Source organism: Vigna unguiculata, chromosome 7, assembly GCF_004118075.2.
Source record: "Vigna unguiculata cultivar IT97K-499-35 chromosome 7, ASM411807v1, whole genome shotgun sequence".
NCBI lineage: Eukaryota > Viridiplantae > Streptophyta > Magnoliopsida > Fabales > Fabaceae > Vigna > Vigna unguiculata.
In genome coordinates, this window is record NC_040285.1 from 22,054,238 (window position 1) to 22,070,287 (window position 16,050).

The 16,050-nt window shown below is 33.0% G+C and overlaps 1 protein-coding gene across 1 annotated transcript; it reads right to left on the reverse strand.

Moving 5' to 3' along the window:
- Positions 1–3,944: 3,944 nt before the first annotated feature.
- Positions 3,945–12,564, reverse strand: LOC114191798 (hydroxyisourate hydrolase-like). The gene is made up of 13 exons (XM_028081195.1): positions 12,314–12,564; positions 12,099–12,162; positions 10,903–10,958; positions 10,629–10,704; positions 10,452–10,523; positions 10,255–10,342; positions 9,828–10,086; positions 9,351–9,466; positions 8,916–9,133; positions 5,209–5,237; positions 5,032–5,119; positions 4,528–4,618; positions 3,945–4,409 (listed from the first exon to the last, which is right to left on the reverse strand). Exons 1-13 carry the CDS (start codon positions 12,464–12,466, stop codon positions 4,163–4,165), a joined length of 1,557 nt encoding a protein of 518 aa, XP_027936996.1. The 5' UTR covers positions 12,467–12,564; the 3' UTR covers positions 3,945–4,162.
- Positions 12,565–16,050: the final 3,486 nt, after the last annotated feature.

The window sequence follows — 16,050 nt, forward strand, 5'->3', positions numbered from 1 at the left end:
AAGTTCTCCCCTCCTGTTTTTACTAGTTACTCAATTCCCTCACCAGTTCCCTGTATTCTTTGTGACCAGATTCTGGAGGATCAGACTCAGCTGGACCCTCTAGTGCTTCATCCCTCAGCTCCCACCCTCCTCGGTAGGTTCCAATTTTCCATTTTGGTTCAATTTTTGCTAGAGTTCATCTGCTCATCCCTGAATTCGGAGTTAATTATAAGATTCCATCTTTTCTATGTCATGGTATTGAATCTCTAGGTTAATTTGAGACCTCTGCTTCCTTGGTGCCCATTTCAACCCCACCAAGCTCAAATCTTAACAAAAGAGGTAAGGGAAGCTAACTATTATCTAAACTTTCAAGTAATTAGGGGCTTGGTATGTTTGGAGGGGATGATTCTTAGCTTAATTTCATGTTTGAACTGCTTATGATGCGTAATTGGATTGTGGTATGAATTTCGTAACTTTGCATGTGTAGAACAGTGTGGAAAACCTGATAATTTTGCCTAGGCGAGTGACTCTCGCCTAAGCGAGAATGTAAGGGAATTGCCTCTGATTGTTGCGCGAGGTCTCGCCTAGGCGAGCTGGGGTCGCCTGAGCGAGATATCTCCTCGTCTAAGCGAACCAACCTGGCCTGAGCGAGAACTCACTCAGGTGTTCGAGTTGCCCACTGTAAAGGGTCTCGCCCAGGCGAGGGTAGCCCGCCTAAGCGAGACTACTTCTTGGCCTAGGCGAGATTCGCTAGCTTAGGGAATTGTGCTGCAGAGTTATGTTTTCTTCCCTGTTTTAAATGAATGATGGTTGAATGGATGGAAAATAGATAATGTTTGCTTATAGTATGTTGGATGTTGATGATTTGTAGTGTATGCATATAACTGTATGATGAAAGTTGGTGAAATGAGAATTGTGAAGGGATGAGATGAACTAGGATTTCATGGGAATTCCTAGGAAAGGTACTTAGTGTGTGTAAGCATTTAAGGACTCGTTTTTGGTTAGCATCCTGACGCTCCAATAATCCATTAAGACTCATGTAGAGCGTAGTGGGTTATGTCGTGAGGAGTAGCAGGAGGTCCTAGTCTATGGACCCGATCAGTCATAGACGCAAAGGGGACTTACCTTGGGAGTGGTTGGGTGATAACCCCTTGAGCCTAAACTCTGCAGAGTTTAGGAACCTTCACAGGTGCAAGCTACCAAGAGATCCAATTTGCTTACATAATCCGGATATTGAGTTAGAGTCGGGTACTTGTGTGTATTGTAGTAGCGACTTAGTTTAATTTACAATGTGTGTAAAATTTGTTTGTTTATTTTATATATATATATATATATATATATATATATATTATTTTTTTATGTGACTTCACCGCTCTTTATGTGAGTTGTTAGCTTACCCTTCTTGCTTGGCATGTTTTTCCTTGAATATCTTCTTTTGCGATGACCACCTACTACTTGGTGTGAGCAGAGAAGAATACAGGTGATGGTACGTCTCCCTCGGACCGGACCTGATCAGTGACTCCTAGTGTTCCTTTGTTTGTGGACTTGTGCTTTTAGAATAGAGCATTTTGGAATGTATAAGTCGTATTTTTTCCTTAAGTCTGCTTCTGATAGTAGTACAAGGATTGAAAACAGATTATTTTTGGGATGACTGTATTAAACTTTTGTATGCCTTTCTGTCGATCTGCTTTGCTCTATCATAATATGATGTTTTGTTTAATAGCTGAAAGGACTATTAAGTGAGATGTTACACTTATAAGGTAAACCTATAAAATGATTAAAAATTAAAATTATTGATGTATAATTAAAAATTATAAATATTAATCTTGTAAATCTATAAAGTGATTAAAATTAAAAATATTTATAATGAAAAATATTTATCTTGTAAACTTAAAAAAGAATGAAAAATTTTAAAAACATATAATGAAAAATATTGATAACGTAAAGTTATAAAATTTATGACGTAAAATTCATAAGTAAAAATTATTTTAAATAAAAAATATTTATCTCGTAAACTCTTAACCTTATAATGAAAAATATGCTGGTTGTAAAGTTATTAAATAATAAAAAGTTAAAAACAGTTATAATATGCAAAACAGTTAGAAATATTGATAAGGAAAAGTATTTCTGTTGTAAAGTTATAAAATAATTTAAAATAAAAATAAATTTATAATGAGATTTGGTGTGCCTGATGGATTTCTCTTCCCGATTAAATGCTTGAACCGGTGGAAAGGCTTGAAGTCATTAAACAAACACCATGCGAACAGTATGCAAATTGCACATCAAATCTAGCCTTACACTTTCTTCTGTCGCTCATGGTTTCCTATAAAATTTATTAAATTCATAAAAAATTATAAACAAACCCTAACAATAAAAAATATCCCTCACCGTTGCACATGTCTCCGCCTCCTTCACGCAATCTATCATAAAACAACCATGAAGATTCCCACAGAAAATTAATAGTGAGATTATAAGTATTTTTGTTAAAAGATTTAAATTTCATTTCTCATCGTTCCCACTAGAGGAATTTTTCCGAACTTGTGGACAACATCTTGGTTGATTACTTATTCACCATAATAAATTCAAAAAGAATAGGAAAAAAAAATTGAAACATAAGAAACAGTAAAAAAACATGAAAAGCCAGTAATCATAAAATTGGACAATTGGATATTCAATAGAGATAATCATAAATGAAAAGGAACAATGGAAAATACCTTTTTGTTTTGTCCAATGAAGATAAATAACATCACGAAAAGAACAGTAATAAAATGATGTTGTTGCAGAAAAAAATAAACGATAAAATAACGGTTACATATTAAATTATTTTAAAAATTATAAATAACTTATTATATTAGAAAGGATGAAATAGGAATTAAAAGAAGTGGACACAAAAGAGAAAATTTTCTTTATATATTGTTATAGATTTAAATAAATTACTTATATTTTTATAAAAAAAATTAAATTAATAATATAGTAATTCTGAATACTTCTCTTTTAGTCATGTACGTGTTTATATTGATAATTAACTGTTTATATTAACATCTACCGATTAAGTTTGCCATAAAACATATTTTAATAAGTTGTTTTTGTAAATTATGGTTAAAAACTTGTAAACAAAAATAATGTTATATTAGACGAATTATATCAATTATTTGTTTGGAGTTTTTAATATCACATTTAGTACTCATATACTAATATATATATATATATATATATATATATATATATATGTTCACGAGTAATATGTATTTGCATAATATTTGAAATTCAAAGTATAAAAAAAAATATGCACCAAAGATTTAATAAAGTAATATTAGATTAGTAATTTATTATATATATTAAGCATTCGTTCGCTCCGTATTTTGATATTGAGAGTTTGATGCGAATTTTATTAGGATGCAGACTTTATGAAACTTTATAAATCATATTACAATATGAGATATTAGAGATTATATAATTACATTATCAAATATTATGTGTGTTGGAAATTTGTAGAGATTGTGAAAATATGAGAAAAAAAAAAGATATGTTCCAAGAGGAACTTGTTTTTTGATTGCATTCATATATTCTCCTTAGTTATTATCGAATCAGTTAAATCAAGTCAAAGGTGTGTTCTTTACCCTTCTTCGCATTTTATCCAATGTTCAATGGACAACCACATGTGAACGAATTGAAAATTCTTTTTAAATAACTTTACATAATTTTTTTTTTCTGAAAATAAAGTCACGGAATTATTGATCCGAGCATTTTTTTTTTTTTCTTTCCAAATTCAGAACTAGAGAGATACGAACTTAAATGAATAGAGACTTAATATATATAAATATTAGAGACCTTTTATATTATGTAAAGTAGAGCTCTATTAAATTATTTTGGATGATTATGTATTTGAAAAAATAAGGAGAATCTTCAATATGCAATAATTAAAGTATAATTATATTTTTATAATAGGTAAATACAAATCTCAAAAAAAAAAAAACAAAACTGTTACTTGTCTAGGAATAGGTTAGACCATTGTTTCATAAAAACACATGCCAAAAACTACACTGTTATTTGAAATCTCGTTGTCTCTAACATGGCATATCATACCCCATTACCTATGGGACTTTACTTGCCAGCTCTCTCTATGCTTTCTCCAAGTTTATTCTTATGTTATGTATTTTCATGATAACAAACAAAGAACCTCTTACTCAAATAAGTGGCCAATTGAAACGAGTGAGGGATCCTTCTCAAGTTCAACACTTCCAACTATAGAACTGCTTCTATTCTTCAAAAATCGGCTGTACCATTTTGCAGAGAGCTTTGGATATCTTTTCAACTCTGGATCTTCCCTATCAACATAGTATAAGCCATAGCTAGATTTGTATCCATCCAACAACTCGAACAAATCCAAAAAAGACCAGACAAAATATCCCTTTATGTTTATTCCGTCCCTGAGAAATTTTGGGGAGATGGAGAATACCAGAGAACGCATCAGAGGTGTTTATGCGAACACTTACAGTAAAAAATTGTTATATATTTATTACATGAATTAGAGCAGTGGTAACATACCTCAAGGCATCAAGCACTCCACCAATATGTCCATGCAAGTATTTCACTCTTGACACGTCTTGTAGTGACGAATTGCTTGGTGTCCGTTGACCTAACAACCCAAGATTTAATCAGTAACTCATTTAAACTTATCATGTTTCGCATGAGTAACCTGCATATCATCAGCGGGATTTTCTAGTTTAACATTGAAACAAATGTACTAAAATATGTTGAGTAAAGTTCCACACAACTAAGTCTAAAGGTGGTTTATATAGAAAAATACAAGTGAAGCGCAGTATGCCATTAACCAATGACATTGTTATTAATAAAGTGCGTAAAGAGTGTAAGCAGGAATGAGCAGATTGAAACAAAACTGCCTAATGTAATCGAGTTTATTTCTCTACAACAACAGAACTATGAAACCAAGCTTGATATTCAATCAGTATAACATCAATTGTTGATTTTGCTACAAAATATTCATTGCAATTATACGTAATCTTAGAGAGAGAGAGAGGGAGGAGAGACCATTTTCATGAATGAATATAGGAGGATTTCCATAAAGGAGCTTGAATTTATTCAATTCTTCCAGCATAATCCACGGTGTGATAGGGAACTGAATCATGAAAGTGAAAAGACAGTTATTTGCACAATAGATAATCTAAAACCAGAACCAATTTAAGTGATTTTTTATTTTATTGTTACCTCTTTATTTGAAAACAGATCCATTCCTACTGCAAAACCAAAAAAACGGCAAGTCATTACAGTTGACAAAAACTCTTTCTAGAATACTCTCTAATATGTCTCTAATATATGACTTGCTTAATCAAACAATGAGAAGTACATGGATATCCACCGTCTAAACCATAATTAATGAATTTTATTGAATGGCATAATCATTACTAGAAGCACTCCTAACTTTTGCAATCAAATAAGATATTTAATTGGACTATGATTCTTTGACAAACTTTTTTTTACAAAGTTTGACTAACACACACTAAACATTTTTCTTCTCTTTCTAAGTCATATCAAATCTTTATTTCATCCATTAAAGTATTGCCACTGTACTTTGTGAAAAGTTTGTTAATAAAACTTTGTCAAAACATAATTTTCCTACTTAATTCTACCAACACTATTAAATGCAACAACTCACATTTAAGTCTACCTATCAAAATCTCCCGTAAACTTAAATGTTTCTTCTATCTTTCATCTTCTTCCCTTCATCCCGACTTTGCCAAATGCAACCCACACCGTCTTTGTTCCTTTCATTAATAGTCATAAACATTATAATTCAATAGACTAGTTACCCATAATTTAGATTCCCAAACAAAAAACAGTGTTAAACATCTAAAAACTTTAAAAAAACAAAAAAACAATTAAAGCGTGAGATTTTATTGAGTTTCCAATATACTTATTTTTATTGCTTAGAGATTTGAAAGGATATTTTTGTCTTTATAAGATTTGTTATATGCATTTATATTATTTTAATTAATAGAATTAATTATTCTAGCTTTCAATTTAAAAATGATGGAACCAATGTGAGACCCATTTTTCTTTTTACACTTTGTTCTGTAAGGGGGTTGGGCTAAGCCTTTTTGAGGGCCCAAGAATCAGCCCACTTTGGACCCCTAAAACCCCTCTCACAGCCACTTACTCTTCATTCTGTCACCTTTATAGAAAAACAGTTCCCTCTTCTCCCTTCAACTCTTAAGCAGCAACTCTGCTAGGGATGTCAAAAAAATCCGTACCCACAAGTATCCGTGGATAAAACCCGTAATCGGTAGAAGATGAATATTAAAAATGGATACTATGGCATCGTGGCGTGTCTAAACTTTTAATCTAAGTATACTATGGATAACTGTAATAGTTAGTACATGTATGCTTCATGTCGTGTGCTCTTTTATATTATAATTATGTGATGCGAAATTTTAGTAGGTTACTCTATTAGAAATGGGATGTCACAACCAATACACATTAATTATTTCTTAACCAAGACATTGGTTAGCATTCTCCTTAAACAAATTGTTATATATTTATTACATGAATTAGAGCAATGGTAAGATACCTCTAAATTCCCACGCCTTCTTCACACCAAATTTATCATCTATTTTAAGTTGCCACTTCTCATCTTACTCCTCCAATGCAGCTCTAAGATCTTTCTCGGCACACAACTTGTAAACTTAACACTTATTGTTTAAGTTTCAGGCATCACTTATGCAAAACTTGATTTCTTCTCTCTAAGCTCACTTATGCATCTTGCAAGCTTTAACCTTTGGATAACGAGCTCATCTACGTCAAATACAACCCTGAGCTATCCGAGCTGTACAAATACAACACTGAGCTATCCGAGCTTCCCACTTCCTCCACCAACTTATCGATCTATCTACATGCTTTATCGAGCTACCTAGGCTCCCCACTAAGCTTTTTGAGACGTTCACTTGCTCCATTGACTTAATCAAGCTATGTAGACGCCTCACTAAGCTAATTGAGCTTACCTCATGCACCATCGAGCTCTCCACATGCTCCACCGAGTTCTCTATATCCCTTTTCGGGTTATCTGCATGTTTTATTGACCTCTATCCATGCTACTCGACTGACTTATGATAATCAACCTTCTTGCCGAATTTTCCACTTGCTTGTGCTCGACCCCCGAACTACATCCCATCTCTTCTCTTTCATTTGTAGATCGACAATCTTTTGCGAAATGCCCGACCTTATCACATTTGAAGCACTTAATCGATTTGCACTCCTTTGCATAATGGCCATACTTGCGACACTTGAAGCACTCAACGCCTGAGTTGCTCGACCAACCTCCTCTCCACAGATCTCATCCTTGGCCACGCAAAATTTGTTGACCGCATTGTTCATTCTCTTCTTCCTACCCACGACTTCTGTCACCAAGACTGCTTCTCATACCTTCTATTATTATTATGGTGCTTGATTTAGTCTCACATTGCTTAAGATTGTGGGATGTGGTTCTCTATTTTGATATATAAGAGACCCTTTGTAAAGCTTGATACACACCAAAATAAAAATACTTTCTAGTGTAGTCGTGAAGGTAGGCATACACATTGTACGCTGAGTCACGTTAAATTTTTGTGTCATTTATTTTTCTCTCCTTTATCCTTTCTTTTGTTGCCTTGTTCCTAACACCTTCTTGGTATCGTCCTCTCCCTTGAGTGTTTTGAGTTTCTCCCTTAATGGTTGTCTTGCCTTAGCTTGAAGTGCTTGATCGAGAGACTCCTCTTTCTTCTTCCTTTTCCATTGCTCATGTGCCTCAAGCAACCCGACAAGAAGCTCTTCAATCGAGACCATTGACAAGTCCTTGGACTCCTCAAGCGCATACTATATTCTCAAAGTCGTCGGCTAACAACCTTAAGATTTTCTCCACCACTCGGCAAGTGGGCAACATTACTCCATTCCTTCCAAGTTGGTTCACCACGGTCTTAACACGAAACCTAGCAACTCCTTCGGCCTTTTTCATCCTCATACATTCAAGCTCCTCTTTGAGATTTTGAATTTTGACTTGCTTCACACAATTATCTCCTTTATATGCCTTCTCCAATATATCTAATGCTTCTTTTGAAGATTTATCATTTGCTATCATCTCAAAGTTGGACTCATCACAGCTCGGTACAACATGTACATGGTTCCTTTGTCCTTCACTCGCGTAACTCTTAACACAGTAAGTTAATAATCGTCTGTTCTTCAATATCTTTTGGTTCTTGGTGCCCATTTTCAACTACTTCCCATACTTCTTGAGAACCAAGAAGGGTCATCATTTGCAAACCCCAATTGTCACAACTGACGCCTTTTGATAACTTAGGCAAGGGCAAGCAGTTTGCAAGGTTGTTCATCTCGCTCAAACTTTGTAGCTCTCAAACACTCTTACTTAAGCCCTCAGATGCCAATTTGTTGACAACAAGTCTTTCTAGAATACTCTCTAATATTATGACATGTTGTACCACACAATGAGAAGTAGGATTATTTATAGGCCCTTAGATATGGCCCTCCAACTACATGCATTAAATACAGCCACTACCTAAACCATACTTAATAAATTCTATTGCATGTCACAATCATTACTATAAACATTGCTAACCTTTGCAATCTTCTAAGACACTTAATTCTACCAACACTATTAAATATAACAACCTACATTTAAGTTTACCCAACATTTATAATGTTAAATCATTCTACAACTGTGCCCAACTTTATGTTATTCTTTCTATAATATCAAATAGATCATTAGGTTATGTAAGGGGTATTACCACCTATGATCTAAAAGATTAAGATTAAGTGCTTTCTTTTTTTCATAATATACTGTAAAAATTTATCACTTCTACTAAACTAACTCATTTGAATTTTTAACTCTTTAATCTCTTACTAAGTAAGCCTAACAAGGTACTTACAAATCATTGCAGCCCTGTCTGCGGAGTAATCTCTCAGTTGATTCTTTAGGCTGTCAGAATTGTCTGTGATATTGACGTGGGTGTAGTAATTGACTCCTATAAAGTCAAATGAACCCTTGAGTTGTTCAGATTCACGAGGTGTGAAGGCCGGAATTCTTACACCTGCATTTGTCTTCATGGAAATTGGATAGTCTCCATATAGCAAGGGTTCCATAACCCTGCAATAGTAAAGCATTCTTGTAAAGCTGCCATGTTTATTGTTATTTGACATATTGGTATGTCCAATTAAAGAAACCAATCTTTAAGAAGTTAGAATAGCATGAGAAGGGTAACGACGGAACTTCAGTCATAAATAAGCACCTATCTTAAGGAAACAACTTAAGAATAAGTGGAAAAAAGAAGTAAAACAAACAAATTTTAGGTTGTGTTGCTTACCAACCAACTAAAAAGTCACGAGCTCGTTCAGTTGCTGCCCTGTCTTTCTCTGTATTTGTTTGAGGTGAAACCGCATACAAGAAGACAGTGGTACCAACAAATCCATGTTGTTTGTTCTGCAATGTTACGTGAGTTTCTCATAAAAGGAGAGCATTCTTTGCCAACAAAGTTTGGGTGTGAGAAGAAAAGAAGTCAATATATAGAGATTGAAAATCAGATAAGGATGTTAAGTTTAAGAATTTAAGTTTTATGCATTATTAGTAAACAACATTGAAATGGTCAATTAACATAGAACGTATAACTTTTAGGTAATAACAATTTCTGAAGAGATAATAATTCAAAAACTTTTCACCCTAATAACGAATACAAAATTTGTGATGTATTAAGTTGTAGACTAATCTTTTTAAGTTCAGTGCAAAGTGTATTTGCTGAAAACTTTTCCATTTAAACATCAATATGTAAGATTAGGTGACATACCCTGTATTTTCTCCGGTACAATTTGACAACTGAAGAGTGAGCTAACAAAATATGATGAACTGCCAAGTAGGGTTCATATGTGGAGTTGCCCTTATTACTCTTTATAGCACAAAATGGGGGAGAACATCGTTGAGGTGGACTAACTCCCTGATCATAACCACCTATGCCAAAAACGTTGGGTTCGTTCACAGTCGTCCAGTACAAGACTCTGTCGCCAAACTCTCTAAAACATACATCAGCATAGTATGTGAAATCTCTTCTGCATTTACATCCAAGTAACTTATGTATTAGCTTTTATCGATACAAAAATTTAACAATTCGACATAGAAATAAAATAAAAATTATTAAATAAAAAATTAGTAAAAGTACTAATTTGTAAAGGAGTAGTTAGAATTTCCCTATAAGGAGCAAGAGATGAGAAGCATACATGATGTCGCGACTAAGCCATCCTCCATATTGATCTTCAAGAACCTGTGGAAGGTCATAGTTGTGTAACGTCACATGTGGTTGGATTCCTGCTCCGGGGAAATAGGGCAACCAGCTATATCAGTTGTAGAATTATAGAATAGATTTCAAATTTGTTAACTTTGCCAGATATTTAAGAAACCCGAATTTAAGTGTAACCATTGCTGACGAGGTGATTGATGAGATTGTTGTAGTACTGTAATCCTTTGGGATTGACGGGTCCTCTACCATCTGTGGAGAAACATAAGCTTTTTCAAAGTGTCGAGAAAGGTTTTACCCTACAAACATATATAGATATATAAAATAAAATTCAAGGGTTTGTGTTGAGTATCGTACTTGGTAACAGTCTGGACCAAGAGATGGAGAATCTATAGGCTTCAAGTCCTGTTTCCACCATTAGCCTCACATCTTCCTGCATTTCATAAAACAATTAAAATCAAACGGTGCTACAGTGACGCTTTAACAGTTGAACAAAACAATGACTAAACTTCTATTATTTGAGCAGTTTATGCCTCAACATTCTCTAATATCCCAGAAATGGGAGAACCACAACACAATGAATAATGCTATGACGGGTAAATAAAAAAATATTAAGGATAAGCGTATTCACTTTATACTTGTGGTACCCATCACATGCTACATCTCCATTTTCTCCCTGCATATATCCTGTTCATTAAAAATTATTTCATGAGACTGAAATTTTAAGTGAATAATGATTGGTATGTAATTGAGAATGCAAAACTAGATTAGTAAATTTCTGTTCCCTGGTTTTTCATCACTCTCGTTGACGTTTCAATAAATTTGCGTATGAGTATTTATTTGAGTAAGTTATTATAATTTCTTGTAATAAACCCCGATTAAAACACATAATTTATATATATATATATATATATATATATATATATATATATATATATATATATATATAAATAATATTTTATTAAAATAATAATGATGATATACATACCCTATTAAAGGTATCTCGATGTATTTTAAATTAAATTAAAATAAACATATATCTATGAATTTATTCTTTTAAATTGTCATATTATGTTGGATTTTAATTCCCTCAAGTTAATTATATTTTCAACTTTGCCGAATATGCATCCTTAAAGATTAAAAAGAAATACAAGCTAAACAAAATTTCAACATTCTAAAATACATCACCCCGCAGTTTATTTTCTATCAAATTTTAAGTTTTACAAATTTTTACTTTAGGAAGCACAGTTCTCAAAAACTACAATGAATTTGATTAGTTAACCCACCTTATGTTTTTAATAGATTTCATTGAAAAAATATATATATGTTGGATCCAAAAATAATAAGAAAACACAAGAATAAGAATAAAAACAAAATACTATACTATTAAAACTAACATTAGATAAGAGTTTTTTTTTTCAAGAATAAGCAAAATAGGTGACAATTGAGTGAAAAAATAATGAATAAGTATTTAATTTTTTTTCTTCTTCATTTTGTGAGAATGAAAAATAAGCTGACCAACTCAAAAGGAAAAAAAAAGAAATATCTTAAAAAAAATCATTTTTTATTATACTTAATTTTATATTTTACTATCTATTAATATTAATGATATGTTTTAGAAAAAAAAAATTACATACACATAATTTTAAGAGTTTTAGGGTGTCCAGGGCATCTGGCTCCCATATGCTTCGCCATGTTAAATATGTATAAATATTAGTTTAATTTTGATTTATTGTTCGGAATTTTGAAAAAATATAATAAATCTATATTTATATAAAATCGGTAAGAAGATTGGAAAAAGAAGAGTGAAAGGAGAAAGAAAGGAACCAGCGTGCGTAAATGTATCCCATATGCTACTACTTCTTCCCTCTGTGTTAACAGCTCCTTCCACCTGTTTACAATAATAACAGCAACAACACGTTTAGATTAGCGATTTCTTGCTACTGCAACGTATATATAATAGAAAGGTAAAAAAAAAAAAAATGCTGATAAAAAAAAAAAAAGGTAAAAAAATGATCAAATAAGAGGAATTCAGTAGAAACCTGGTAAGCAGAGGTGCCTGAACCGAAAATGAAATCGACGGGGAAATCGTCCCTGCTGTAGGTATCGGCGCCGGCAACTCTTCCGAAAGCCAAGTTTAGAAGTAAGAAAGAGAGGATGAAAGCGTTGGTGAAGCATGTGTGTGGTGTTTCCATCGCTTTTGGCGCTCGCTTTCTAGTTTCGACGCGCCATGGATAACATTTATTGGAAGCTGATAGGATTGTGCCAAAACTGAGTGGTCCCGCTCAATCGCCTCCGCCTTTCAACTTACTGAGTTGTATTTATTGAAACTAAAATTGTACTCTTCCCATCACTTTTACGTCTTTTTTTTTTTCTCACTTACTGAGTTTCTGAAGTTGAAACTAAATTGGGTTAATTATGTTTTTTATCCGATATATTCAATAAAGTCGAGGTCATTATCTTTTTTCACCTTTCAAGTTTTAAGAACAAAATCATGGAGCTAAAATGTTTCAAAATAAACAATGTCTCAAAAATACGAGTGGTTGTTTATTTCCATCACCTTTACTTATTTTTCTCATGTTTGAAACTTCTTTCTTTACCTAAATAAAAAAAGGATATCTCATTTTTATGTCTATATTTTTTTATCAATTTTAACTTTTAAATTAAAATTACTATTTTATTAATTTTACCCTATTAATTTTATTATTTTTTACTATCATAAAAATAAATAAATACACATACATGTTTTCACTAGTATTTCTAAAATAAATTATTTTCTCCTAAATTAAAATAAACTTAAGTAACCATTTACGGTGAATTCTTTATATATTTAATATTAAAATTATGCAATATATTTTAAAAGTTGATAATTTTAGAAAATTAATTTTAATTCACAAAACAACTAATTTTATTTTTTTAGGAAAATTTCTTAAATAAATTAAAAGTACGATAGATAAAATGATTGAAAAAGACACGATAAAGAAAGAACACATATTAGTGAGAAATTTGAATTAGGAGTCACATTTATCCAAACTGCATTGAAAAATAAGAGATAGGTTGGTTCTGTACAGTTTTAGATAATGATGAGTAAAATGAAACAAGTTAAATGGGTTTAAATGGTCGGATGCGAGTATAAAAAAAAATATTTGCAGATACCCAACTCAATTCGTCGTGCATTTTAAGACTAAAACACTTTCAAAAATCCTAGCAGCCCCAAATCCTTTTTCATTCTTCCTCATCTTTTTATATATTTCGATCCAAATGGTTGGCTGCGTGGGTGGAGGTTTGATACGGCATCGTAGTGGTTGTGTTGCGATGCAAATCTACGTTAGTAGGTGGAGATGCGATGCAGATATGTGGAGGTTGTGGTGGTGGCATGGGTGGGTGGAGGTTTGATGCGGTGGCGTGGTGTATACAATGTGATGCAAATCTACATGCGTGGGTGGAGATGTCATGCAGATTTGCGGTGGCTACATCCATTGTCGTGGTGGTTGTACTGCAATGTAGATCTGCATGGTTGGAAGTTTGATCTGTGTTGTCACGTTGGCAGTCTGGGTTGTTGGTGCTGTGGATTCGAACGTAGCTTGTTATGTAACTCCAATGGTGGTTACGTTTGTGGAACACCAACAATGCTTTCTTTTCTGGTTGGTGACGTGTTTTGTTTTTTGTAACGTTAATTTTGGATAACTCGTTATCCATCCCAAGTCGCTCGTATTTGAAATTATTTGAAATCGACTAAATCGATCATTGAAATAGTTGGCTACGGATTTGAAATGATAAATTCAGATTATGTTGGATAAGCCGTGTTGGGACATAATCCGACCCAAATCAGCCGTTGCTCAATCTTAATTTGAACGAATATTTTGACTTTCGTCTCATGTATTTTTATGTTTTTTAATTGTTGATTGTATTAACCTTTTATGGATTCCATATTGAAATTGTCAAAATTTAATACAAATTCTTTGCTTTGCATAATGTATTGAAGTTGTATGATTTGGTAAATTGACTATACTAAAATCCTATAATGTTTATAATGACTTATGAGATTCACTCAAGTTATCTTCAGCATAATACAATTTTTTTATTTTGTAAAGTCCTGTCAACTTGGATCCAATAATTCAAGATATTTTTAGAAGTTACTTCCTTTAGATAATTTTAGAATGGAAAATGATATGTTAACAAAGTTTTTCTTACAAACTTTTTTGACAAACTACTAATTTGGGTAAAAAAAATTATTTTATTACTTTATTTTGGTTAAAAATAAAAAATAATATATTTTAATTCTATTTAAGGAAAGTTTGTCAACTTTGTCAAAATACTTTTTGTCAAAAGATCATTTTTCTTTTAGAATGACATTACACGATAAAGTAAGAAAATCGTATTTGGATCTGAGAAGAAAATTGTCACATGTATCAGGATTTCCTTTCCGTTAACGAAAAAAATTCTCTTATCGCAATATCATATCCTAATCAATCATAACATGTTATTTTTTTCATGAATTTTGATACTTTGAAAAAGTTTTTATTAACAAACTTTGAGAAACTTTTCACCAAACTGTTATCTTCACTTTACAAGCCGTGATAAATTATTTTTAAAAAAAATATTGATACAATTGAGTGCTATCACATGGACATTGTTTGTCAGAAATATTTCATGTAAACCTTATGTTATAATTTCTTGCTTTATTTGCAATGGAAAAATGATATTTTAACTCATTTTTTTAACTCACTTTTAACTCATTGTTTTAATCACCATTTTAACCCATTTACAATATACTTTCTCTTCAATTTTACAAGAAAAAATTGTGGCCACAGAAGTTAGTAGAGGAGAACATTTTAAATTGATGAAGCGAGTGACAATAGTGTAACTATAATTCTAATGAAATCTAAAATTGTAAACCACACTTAGTGCTATTTTAATTAAATTATTTTTGTGTTCTTTGTATGAAAAAAATTCAAACATATGTATTACCCTCATCATTTTATCCAAAAAAAATATCAATTAATGATTCTTTAGATTATGCTTTCAGAAGCCGAGAACATTTTGGATCTATTAGGGTTTAGATTTGGATCTTTGCACCAGTGTAATAAGGACTTTTGGTCTCGATTATTTTCAATATTTTGTCCCAGTTCCAAAACTAAGACATATTGGGATGAGGCAAAAAGGGGTAACTTTTAGTCCCAAGTATCAACCGAAGCAAAAACACCCTCTTTCTACCTCAGTTATGGTTGAACCGAAGCCATATACTTGGAACGTTACAACCAATCCAGAAACGCGCCTCCCGAATTCAATCTGATGATAGAATGCAAACTCAAAATTCATTCGAAACCAAATTTGACATTTCTTCTATGGATTTTTCAGTGCCTTGCGAGCATCATCCCTGTGCTTGAAAAGGATGAATGCATAACCCTTCGATTTGCCAGAAGCCGAAAAGTACCTCAAAATCTCATTCCCATCAAGCATGAAAAGTGTGGGACATCCATCATCATCCACCACCACAATCTTCCCAACCCTCACTCTCTCCCCATCCCCCACGCATCCCCAACCTTCCGCCACGCCCCACCCTCAAATCCCATCACCACTGCATCCCTGTAATACTCATCCACCAGAAAAACCCTGGATATGGTCCGCGACGCGCCGTACCCACCACCCAGAACTCCCTCCCTCCCCGCCAACAAACCCCACACAACCGGCCCGAAACCCGGGCAGCGGATCCATCGCCACCCACCGGTCTCTCCCCACCTCGTACCGCTCAACCGACCGAATCCTAGTCCCAACA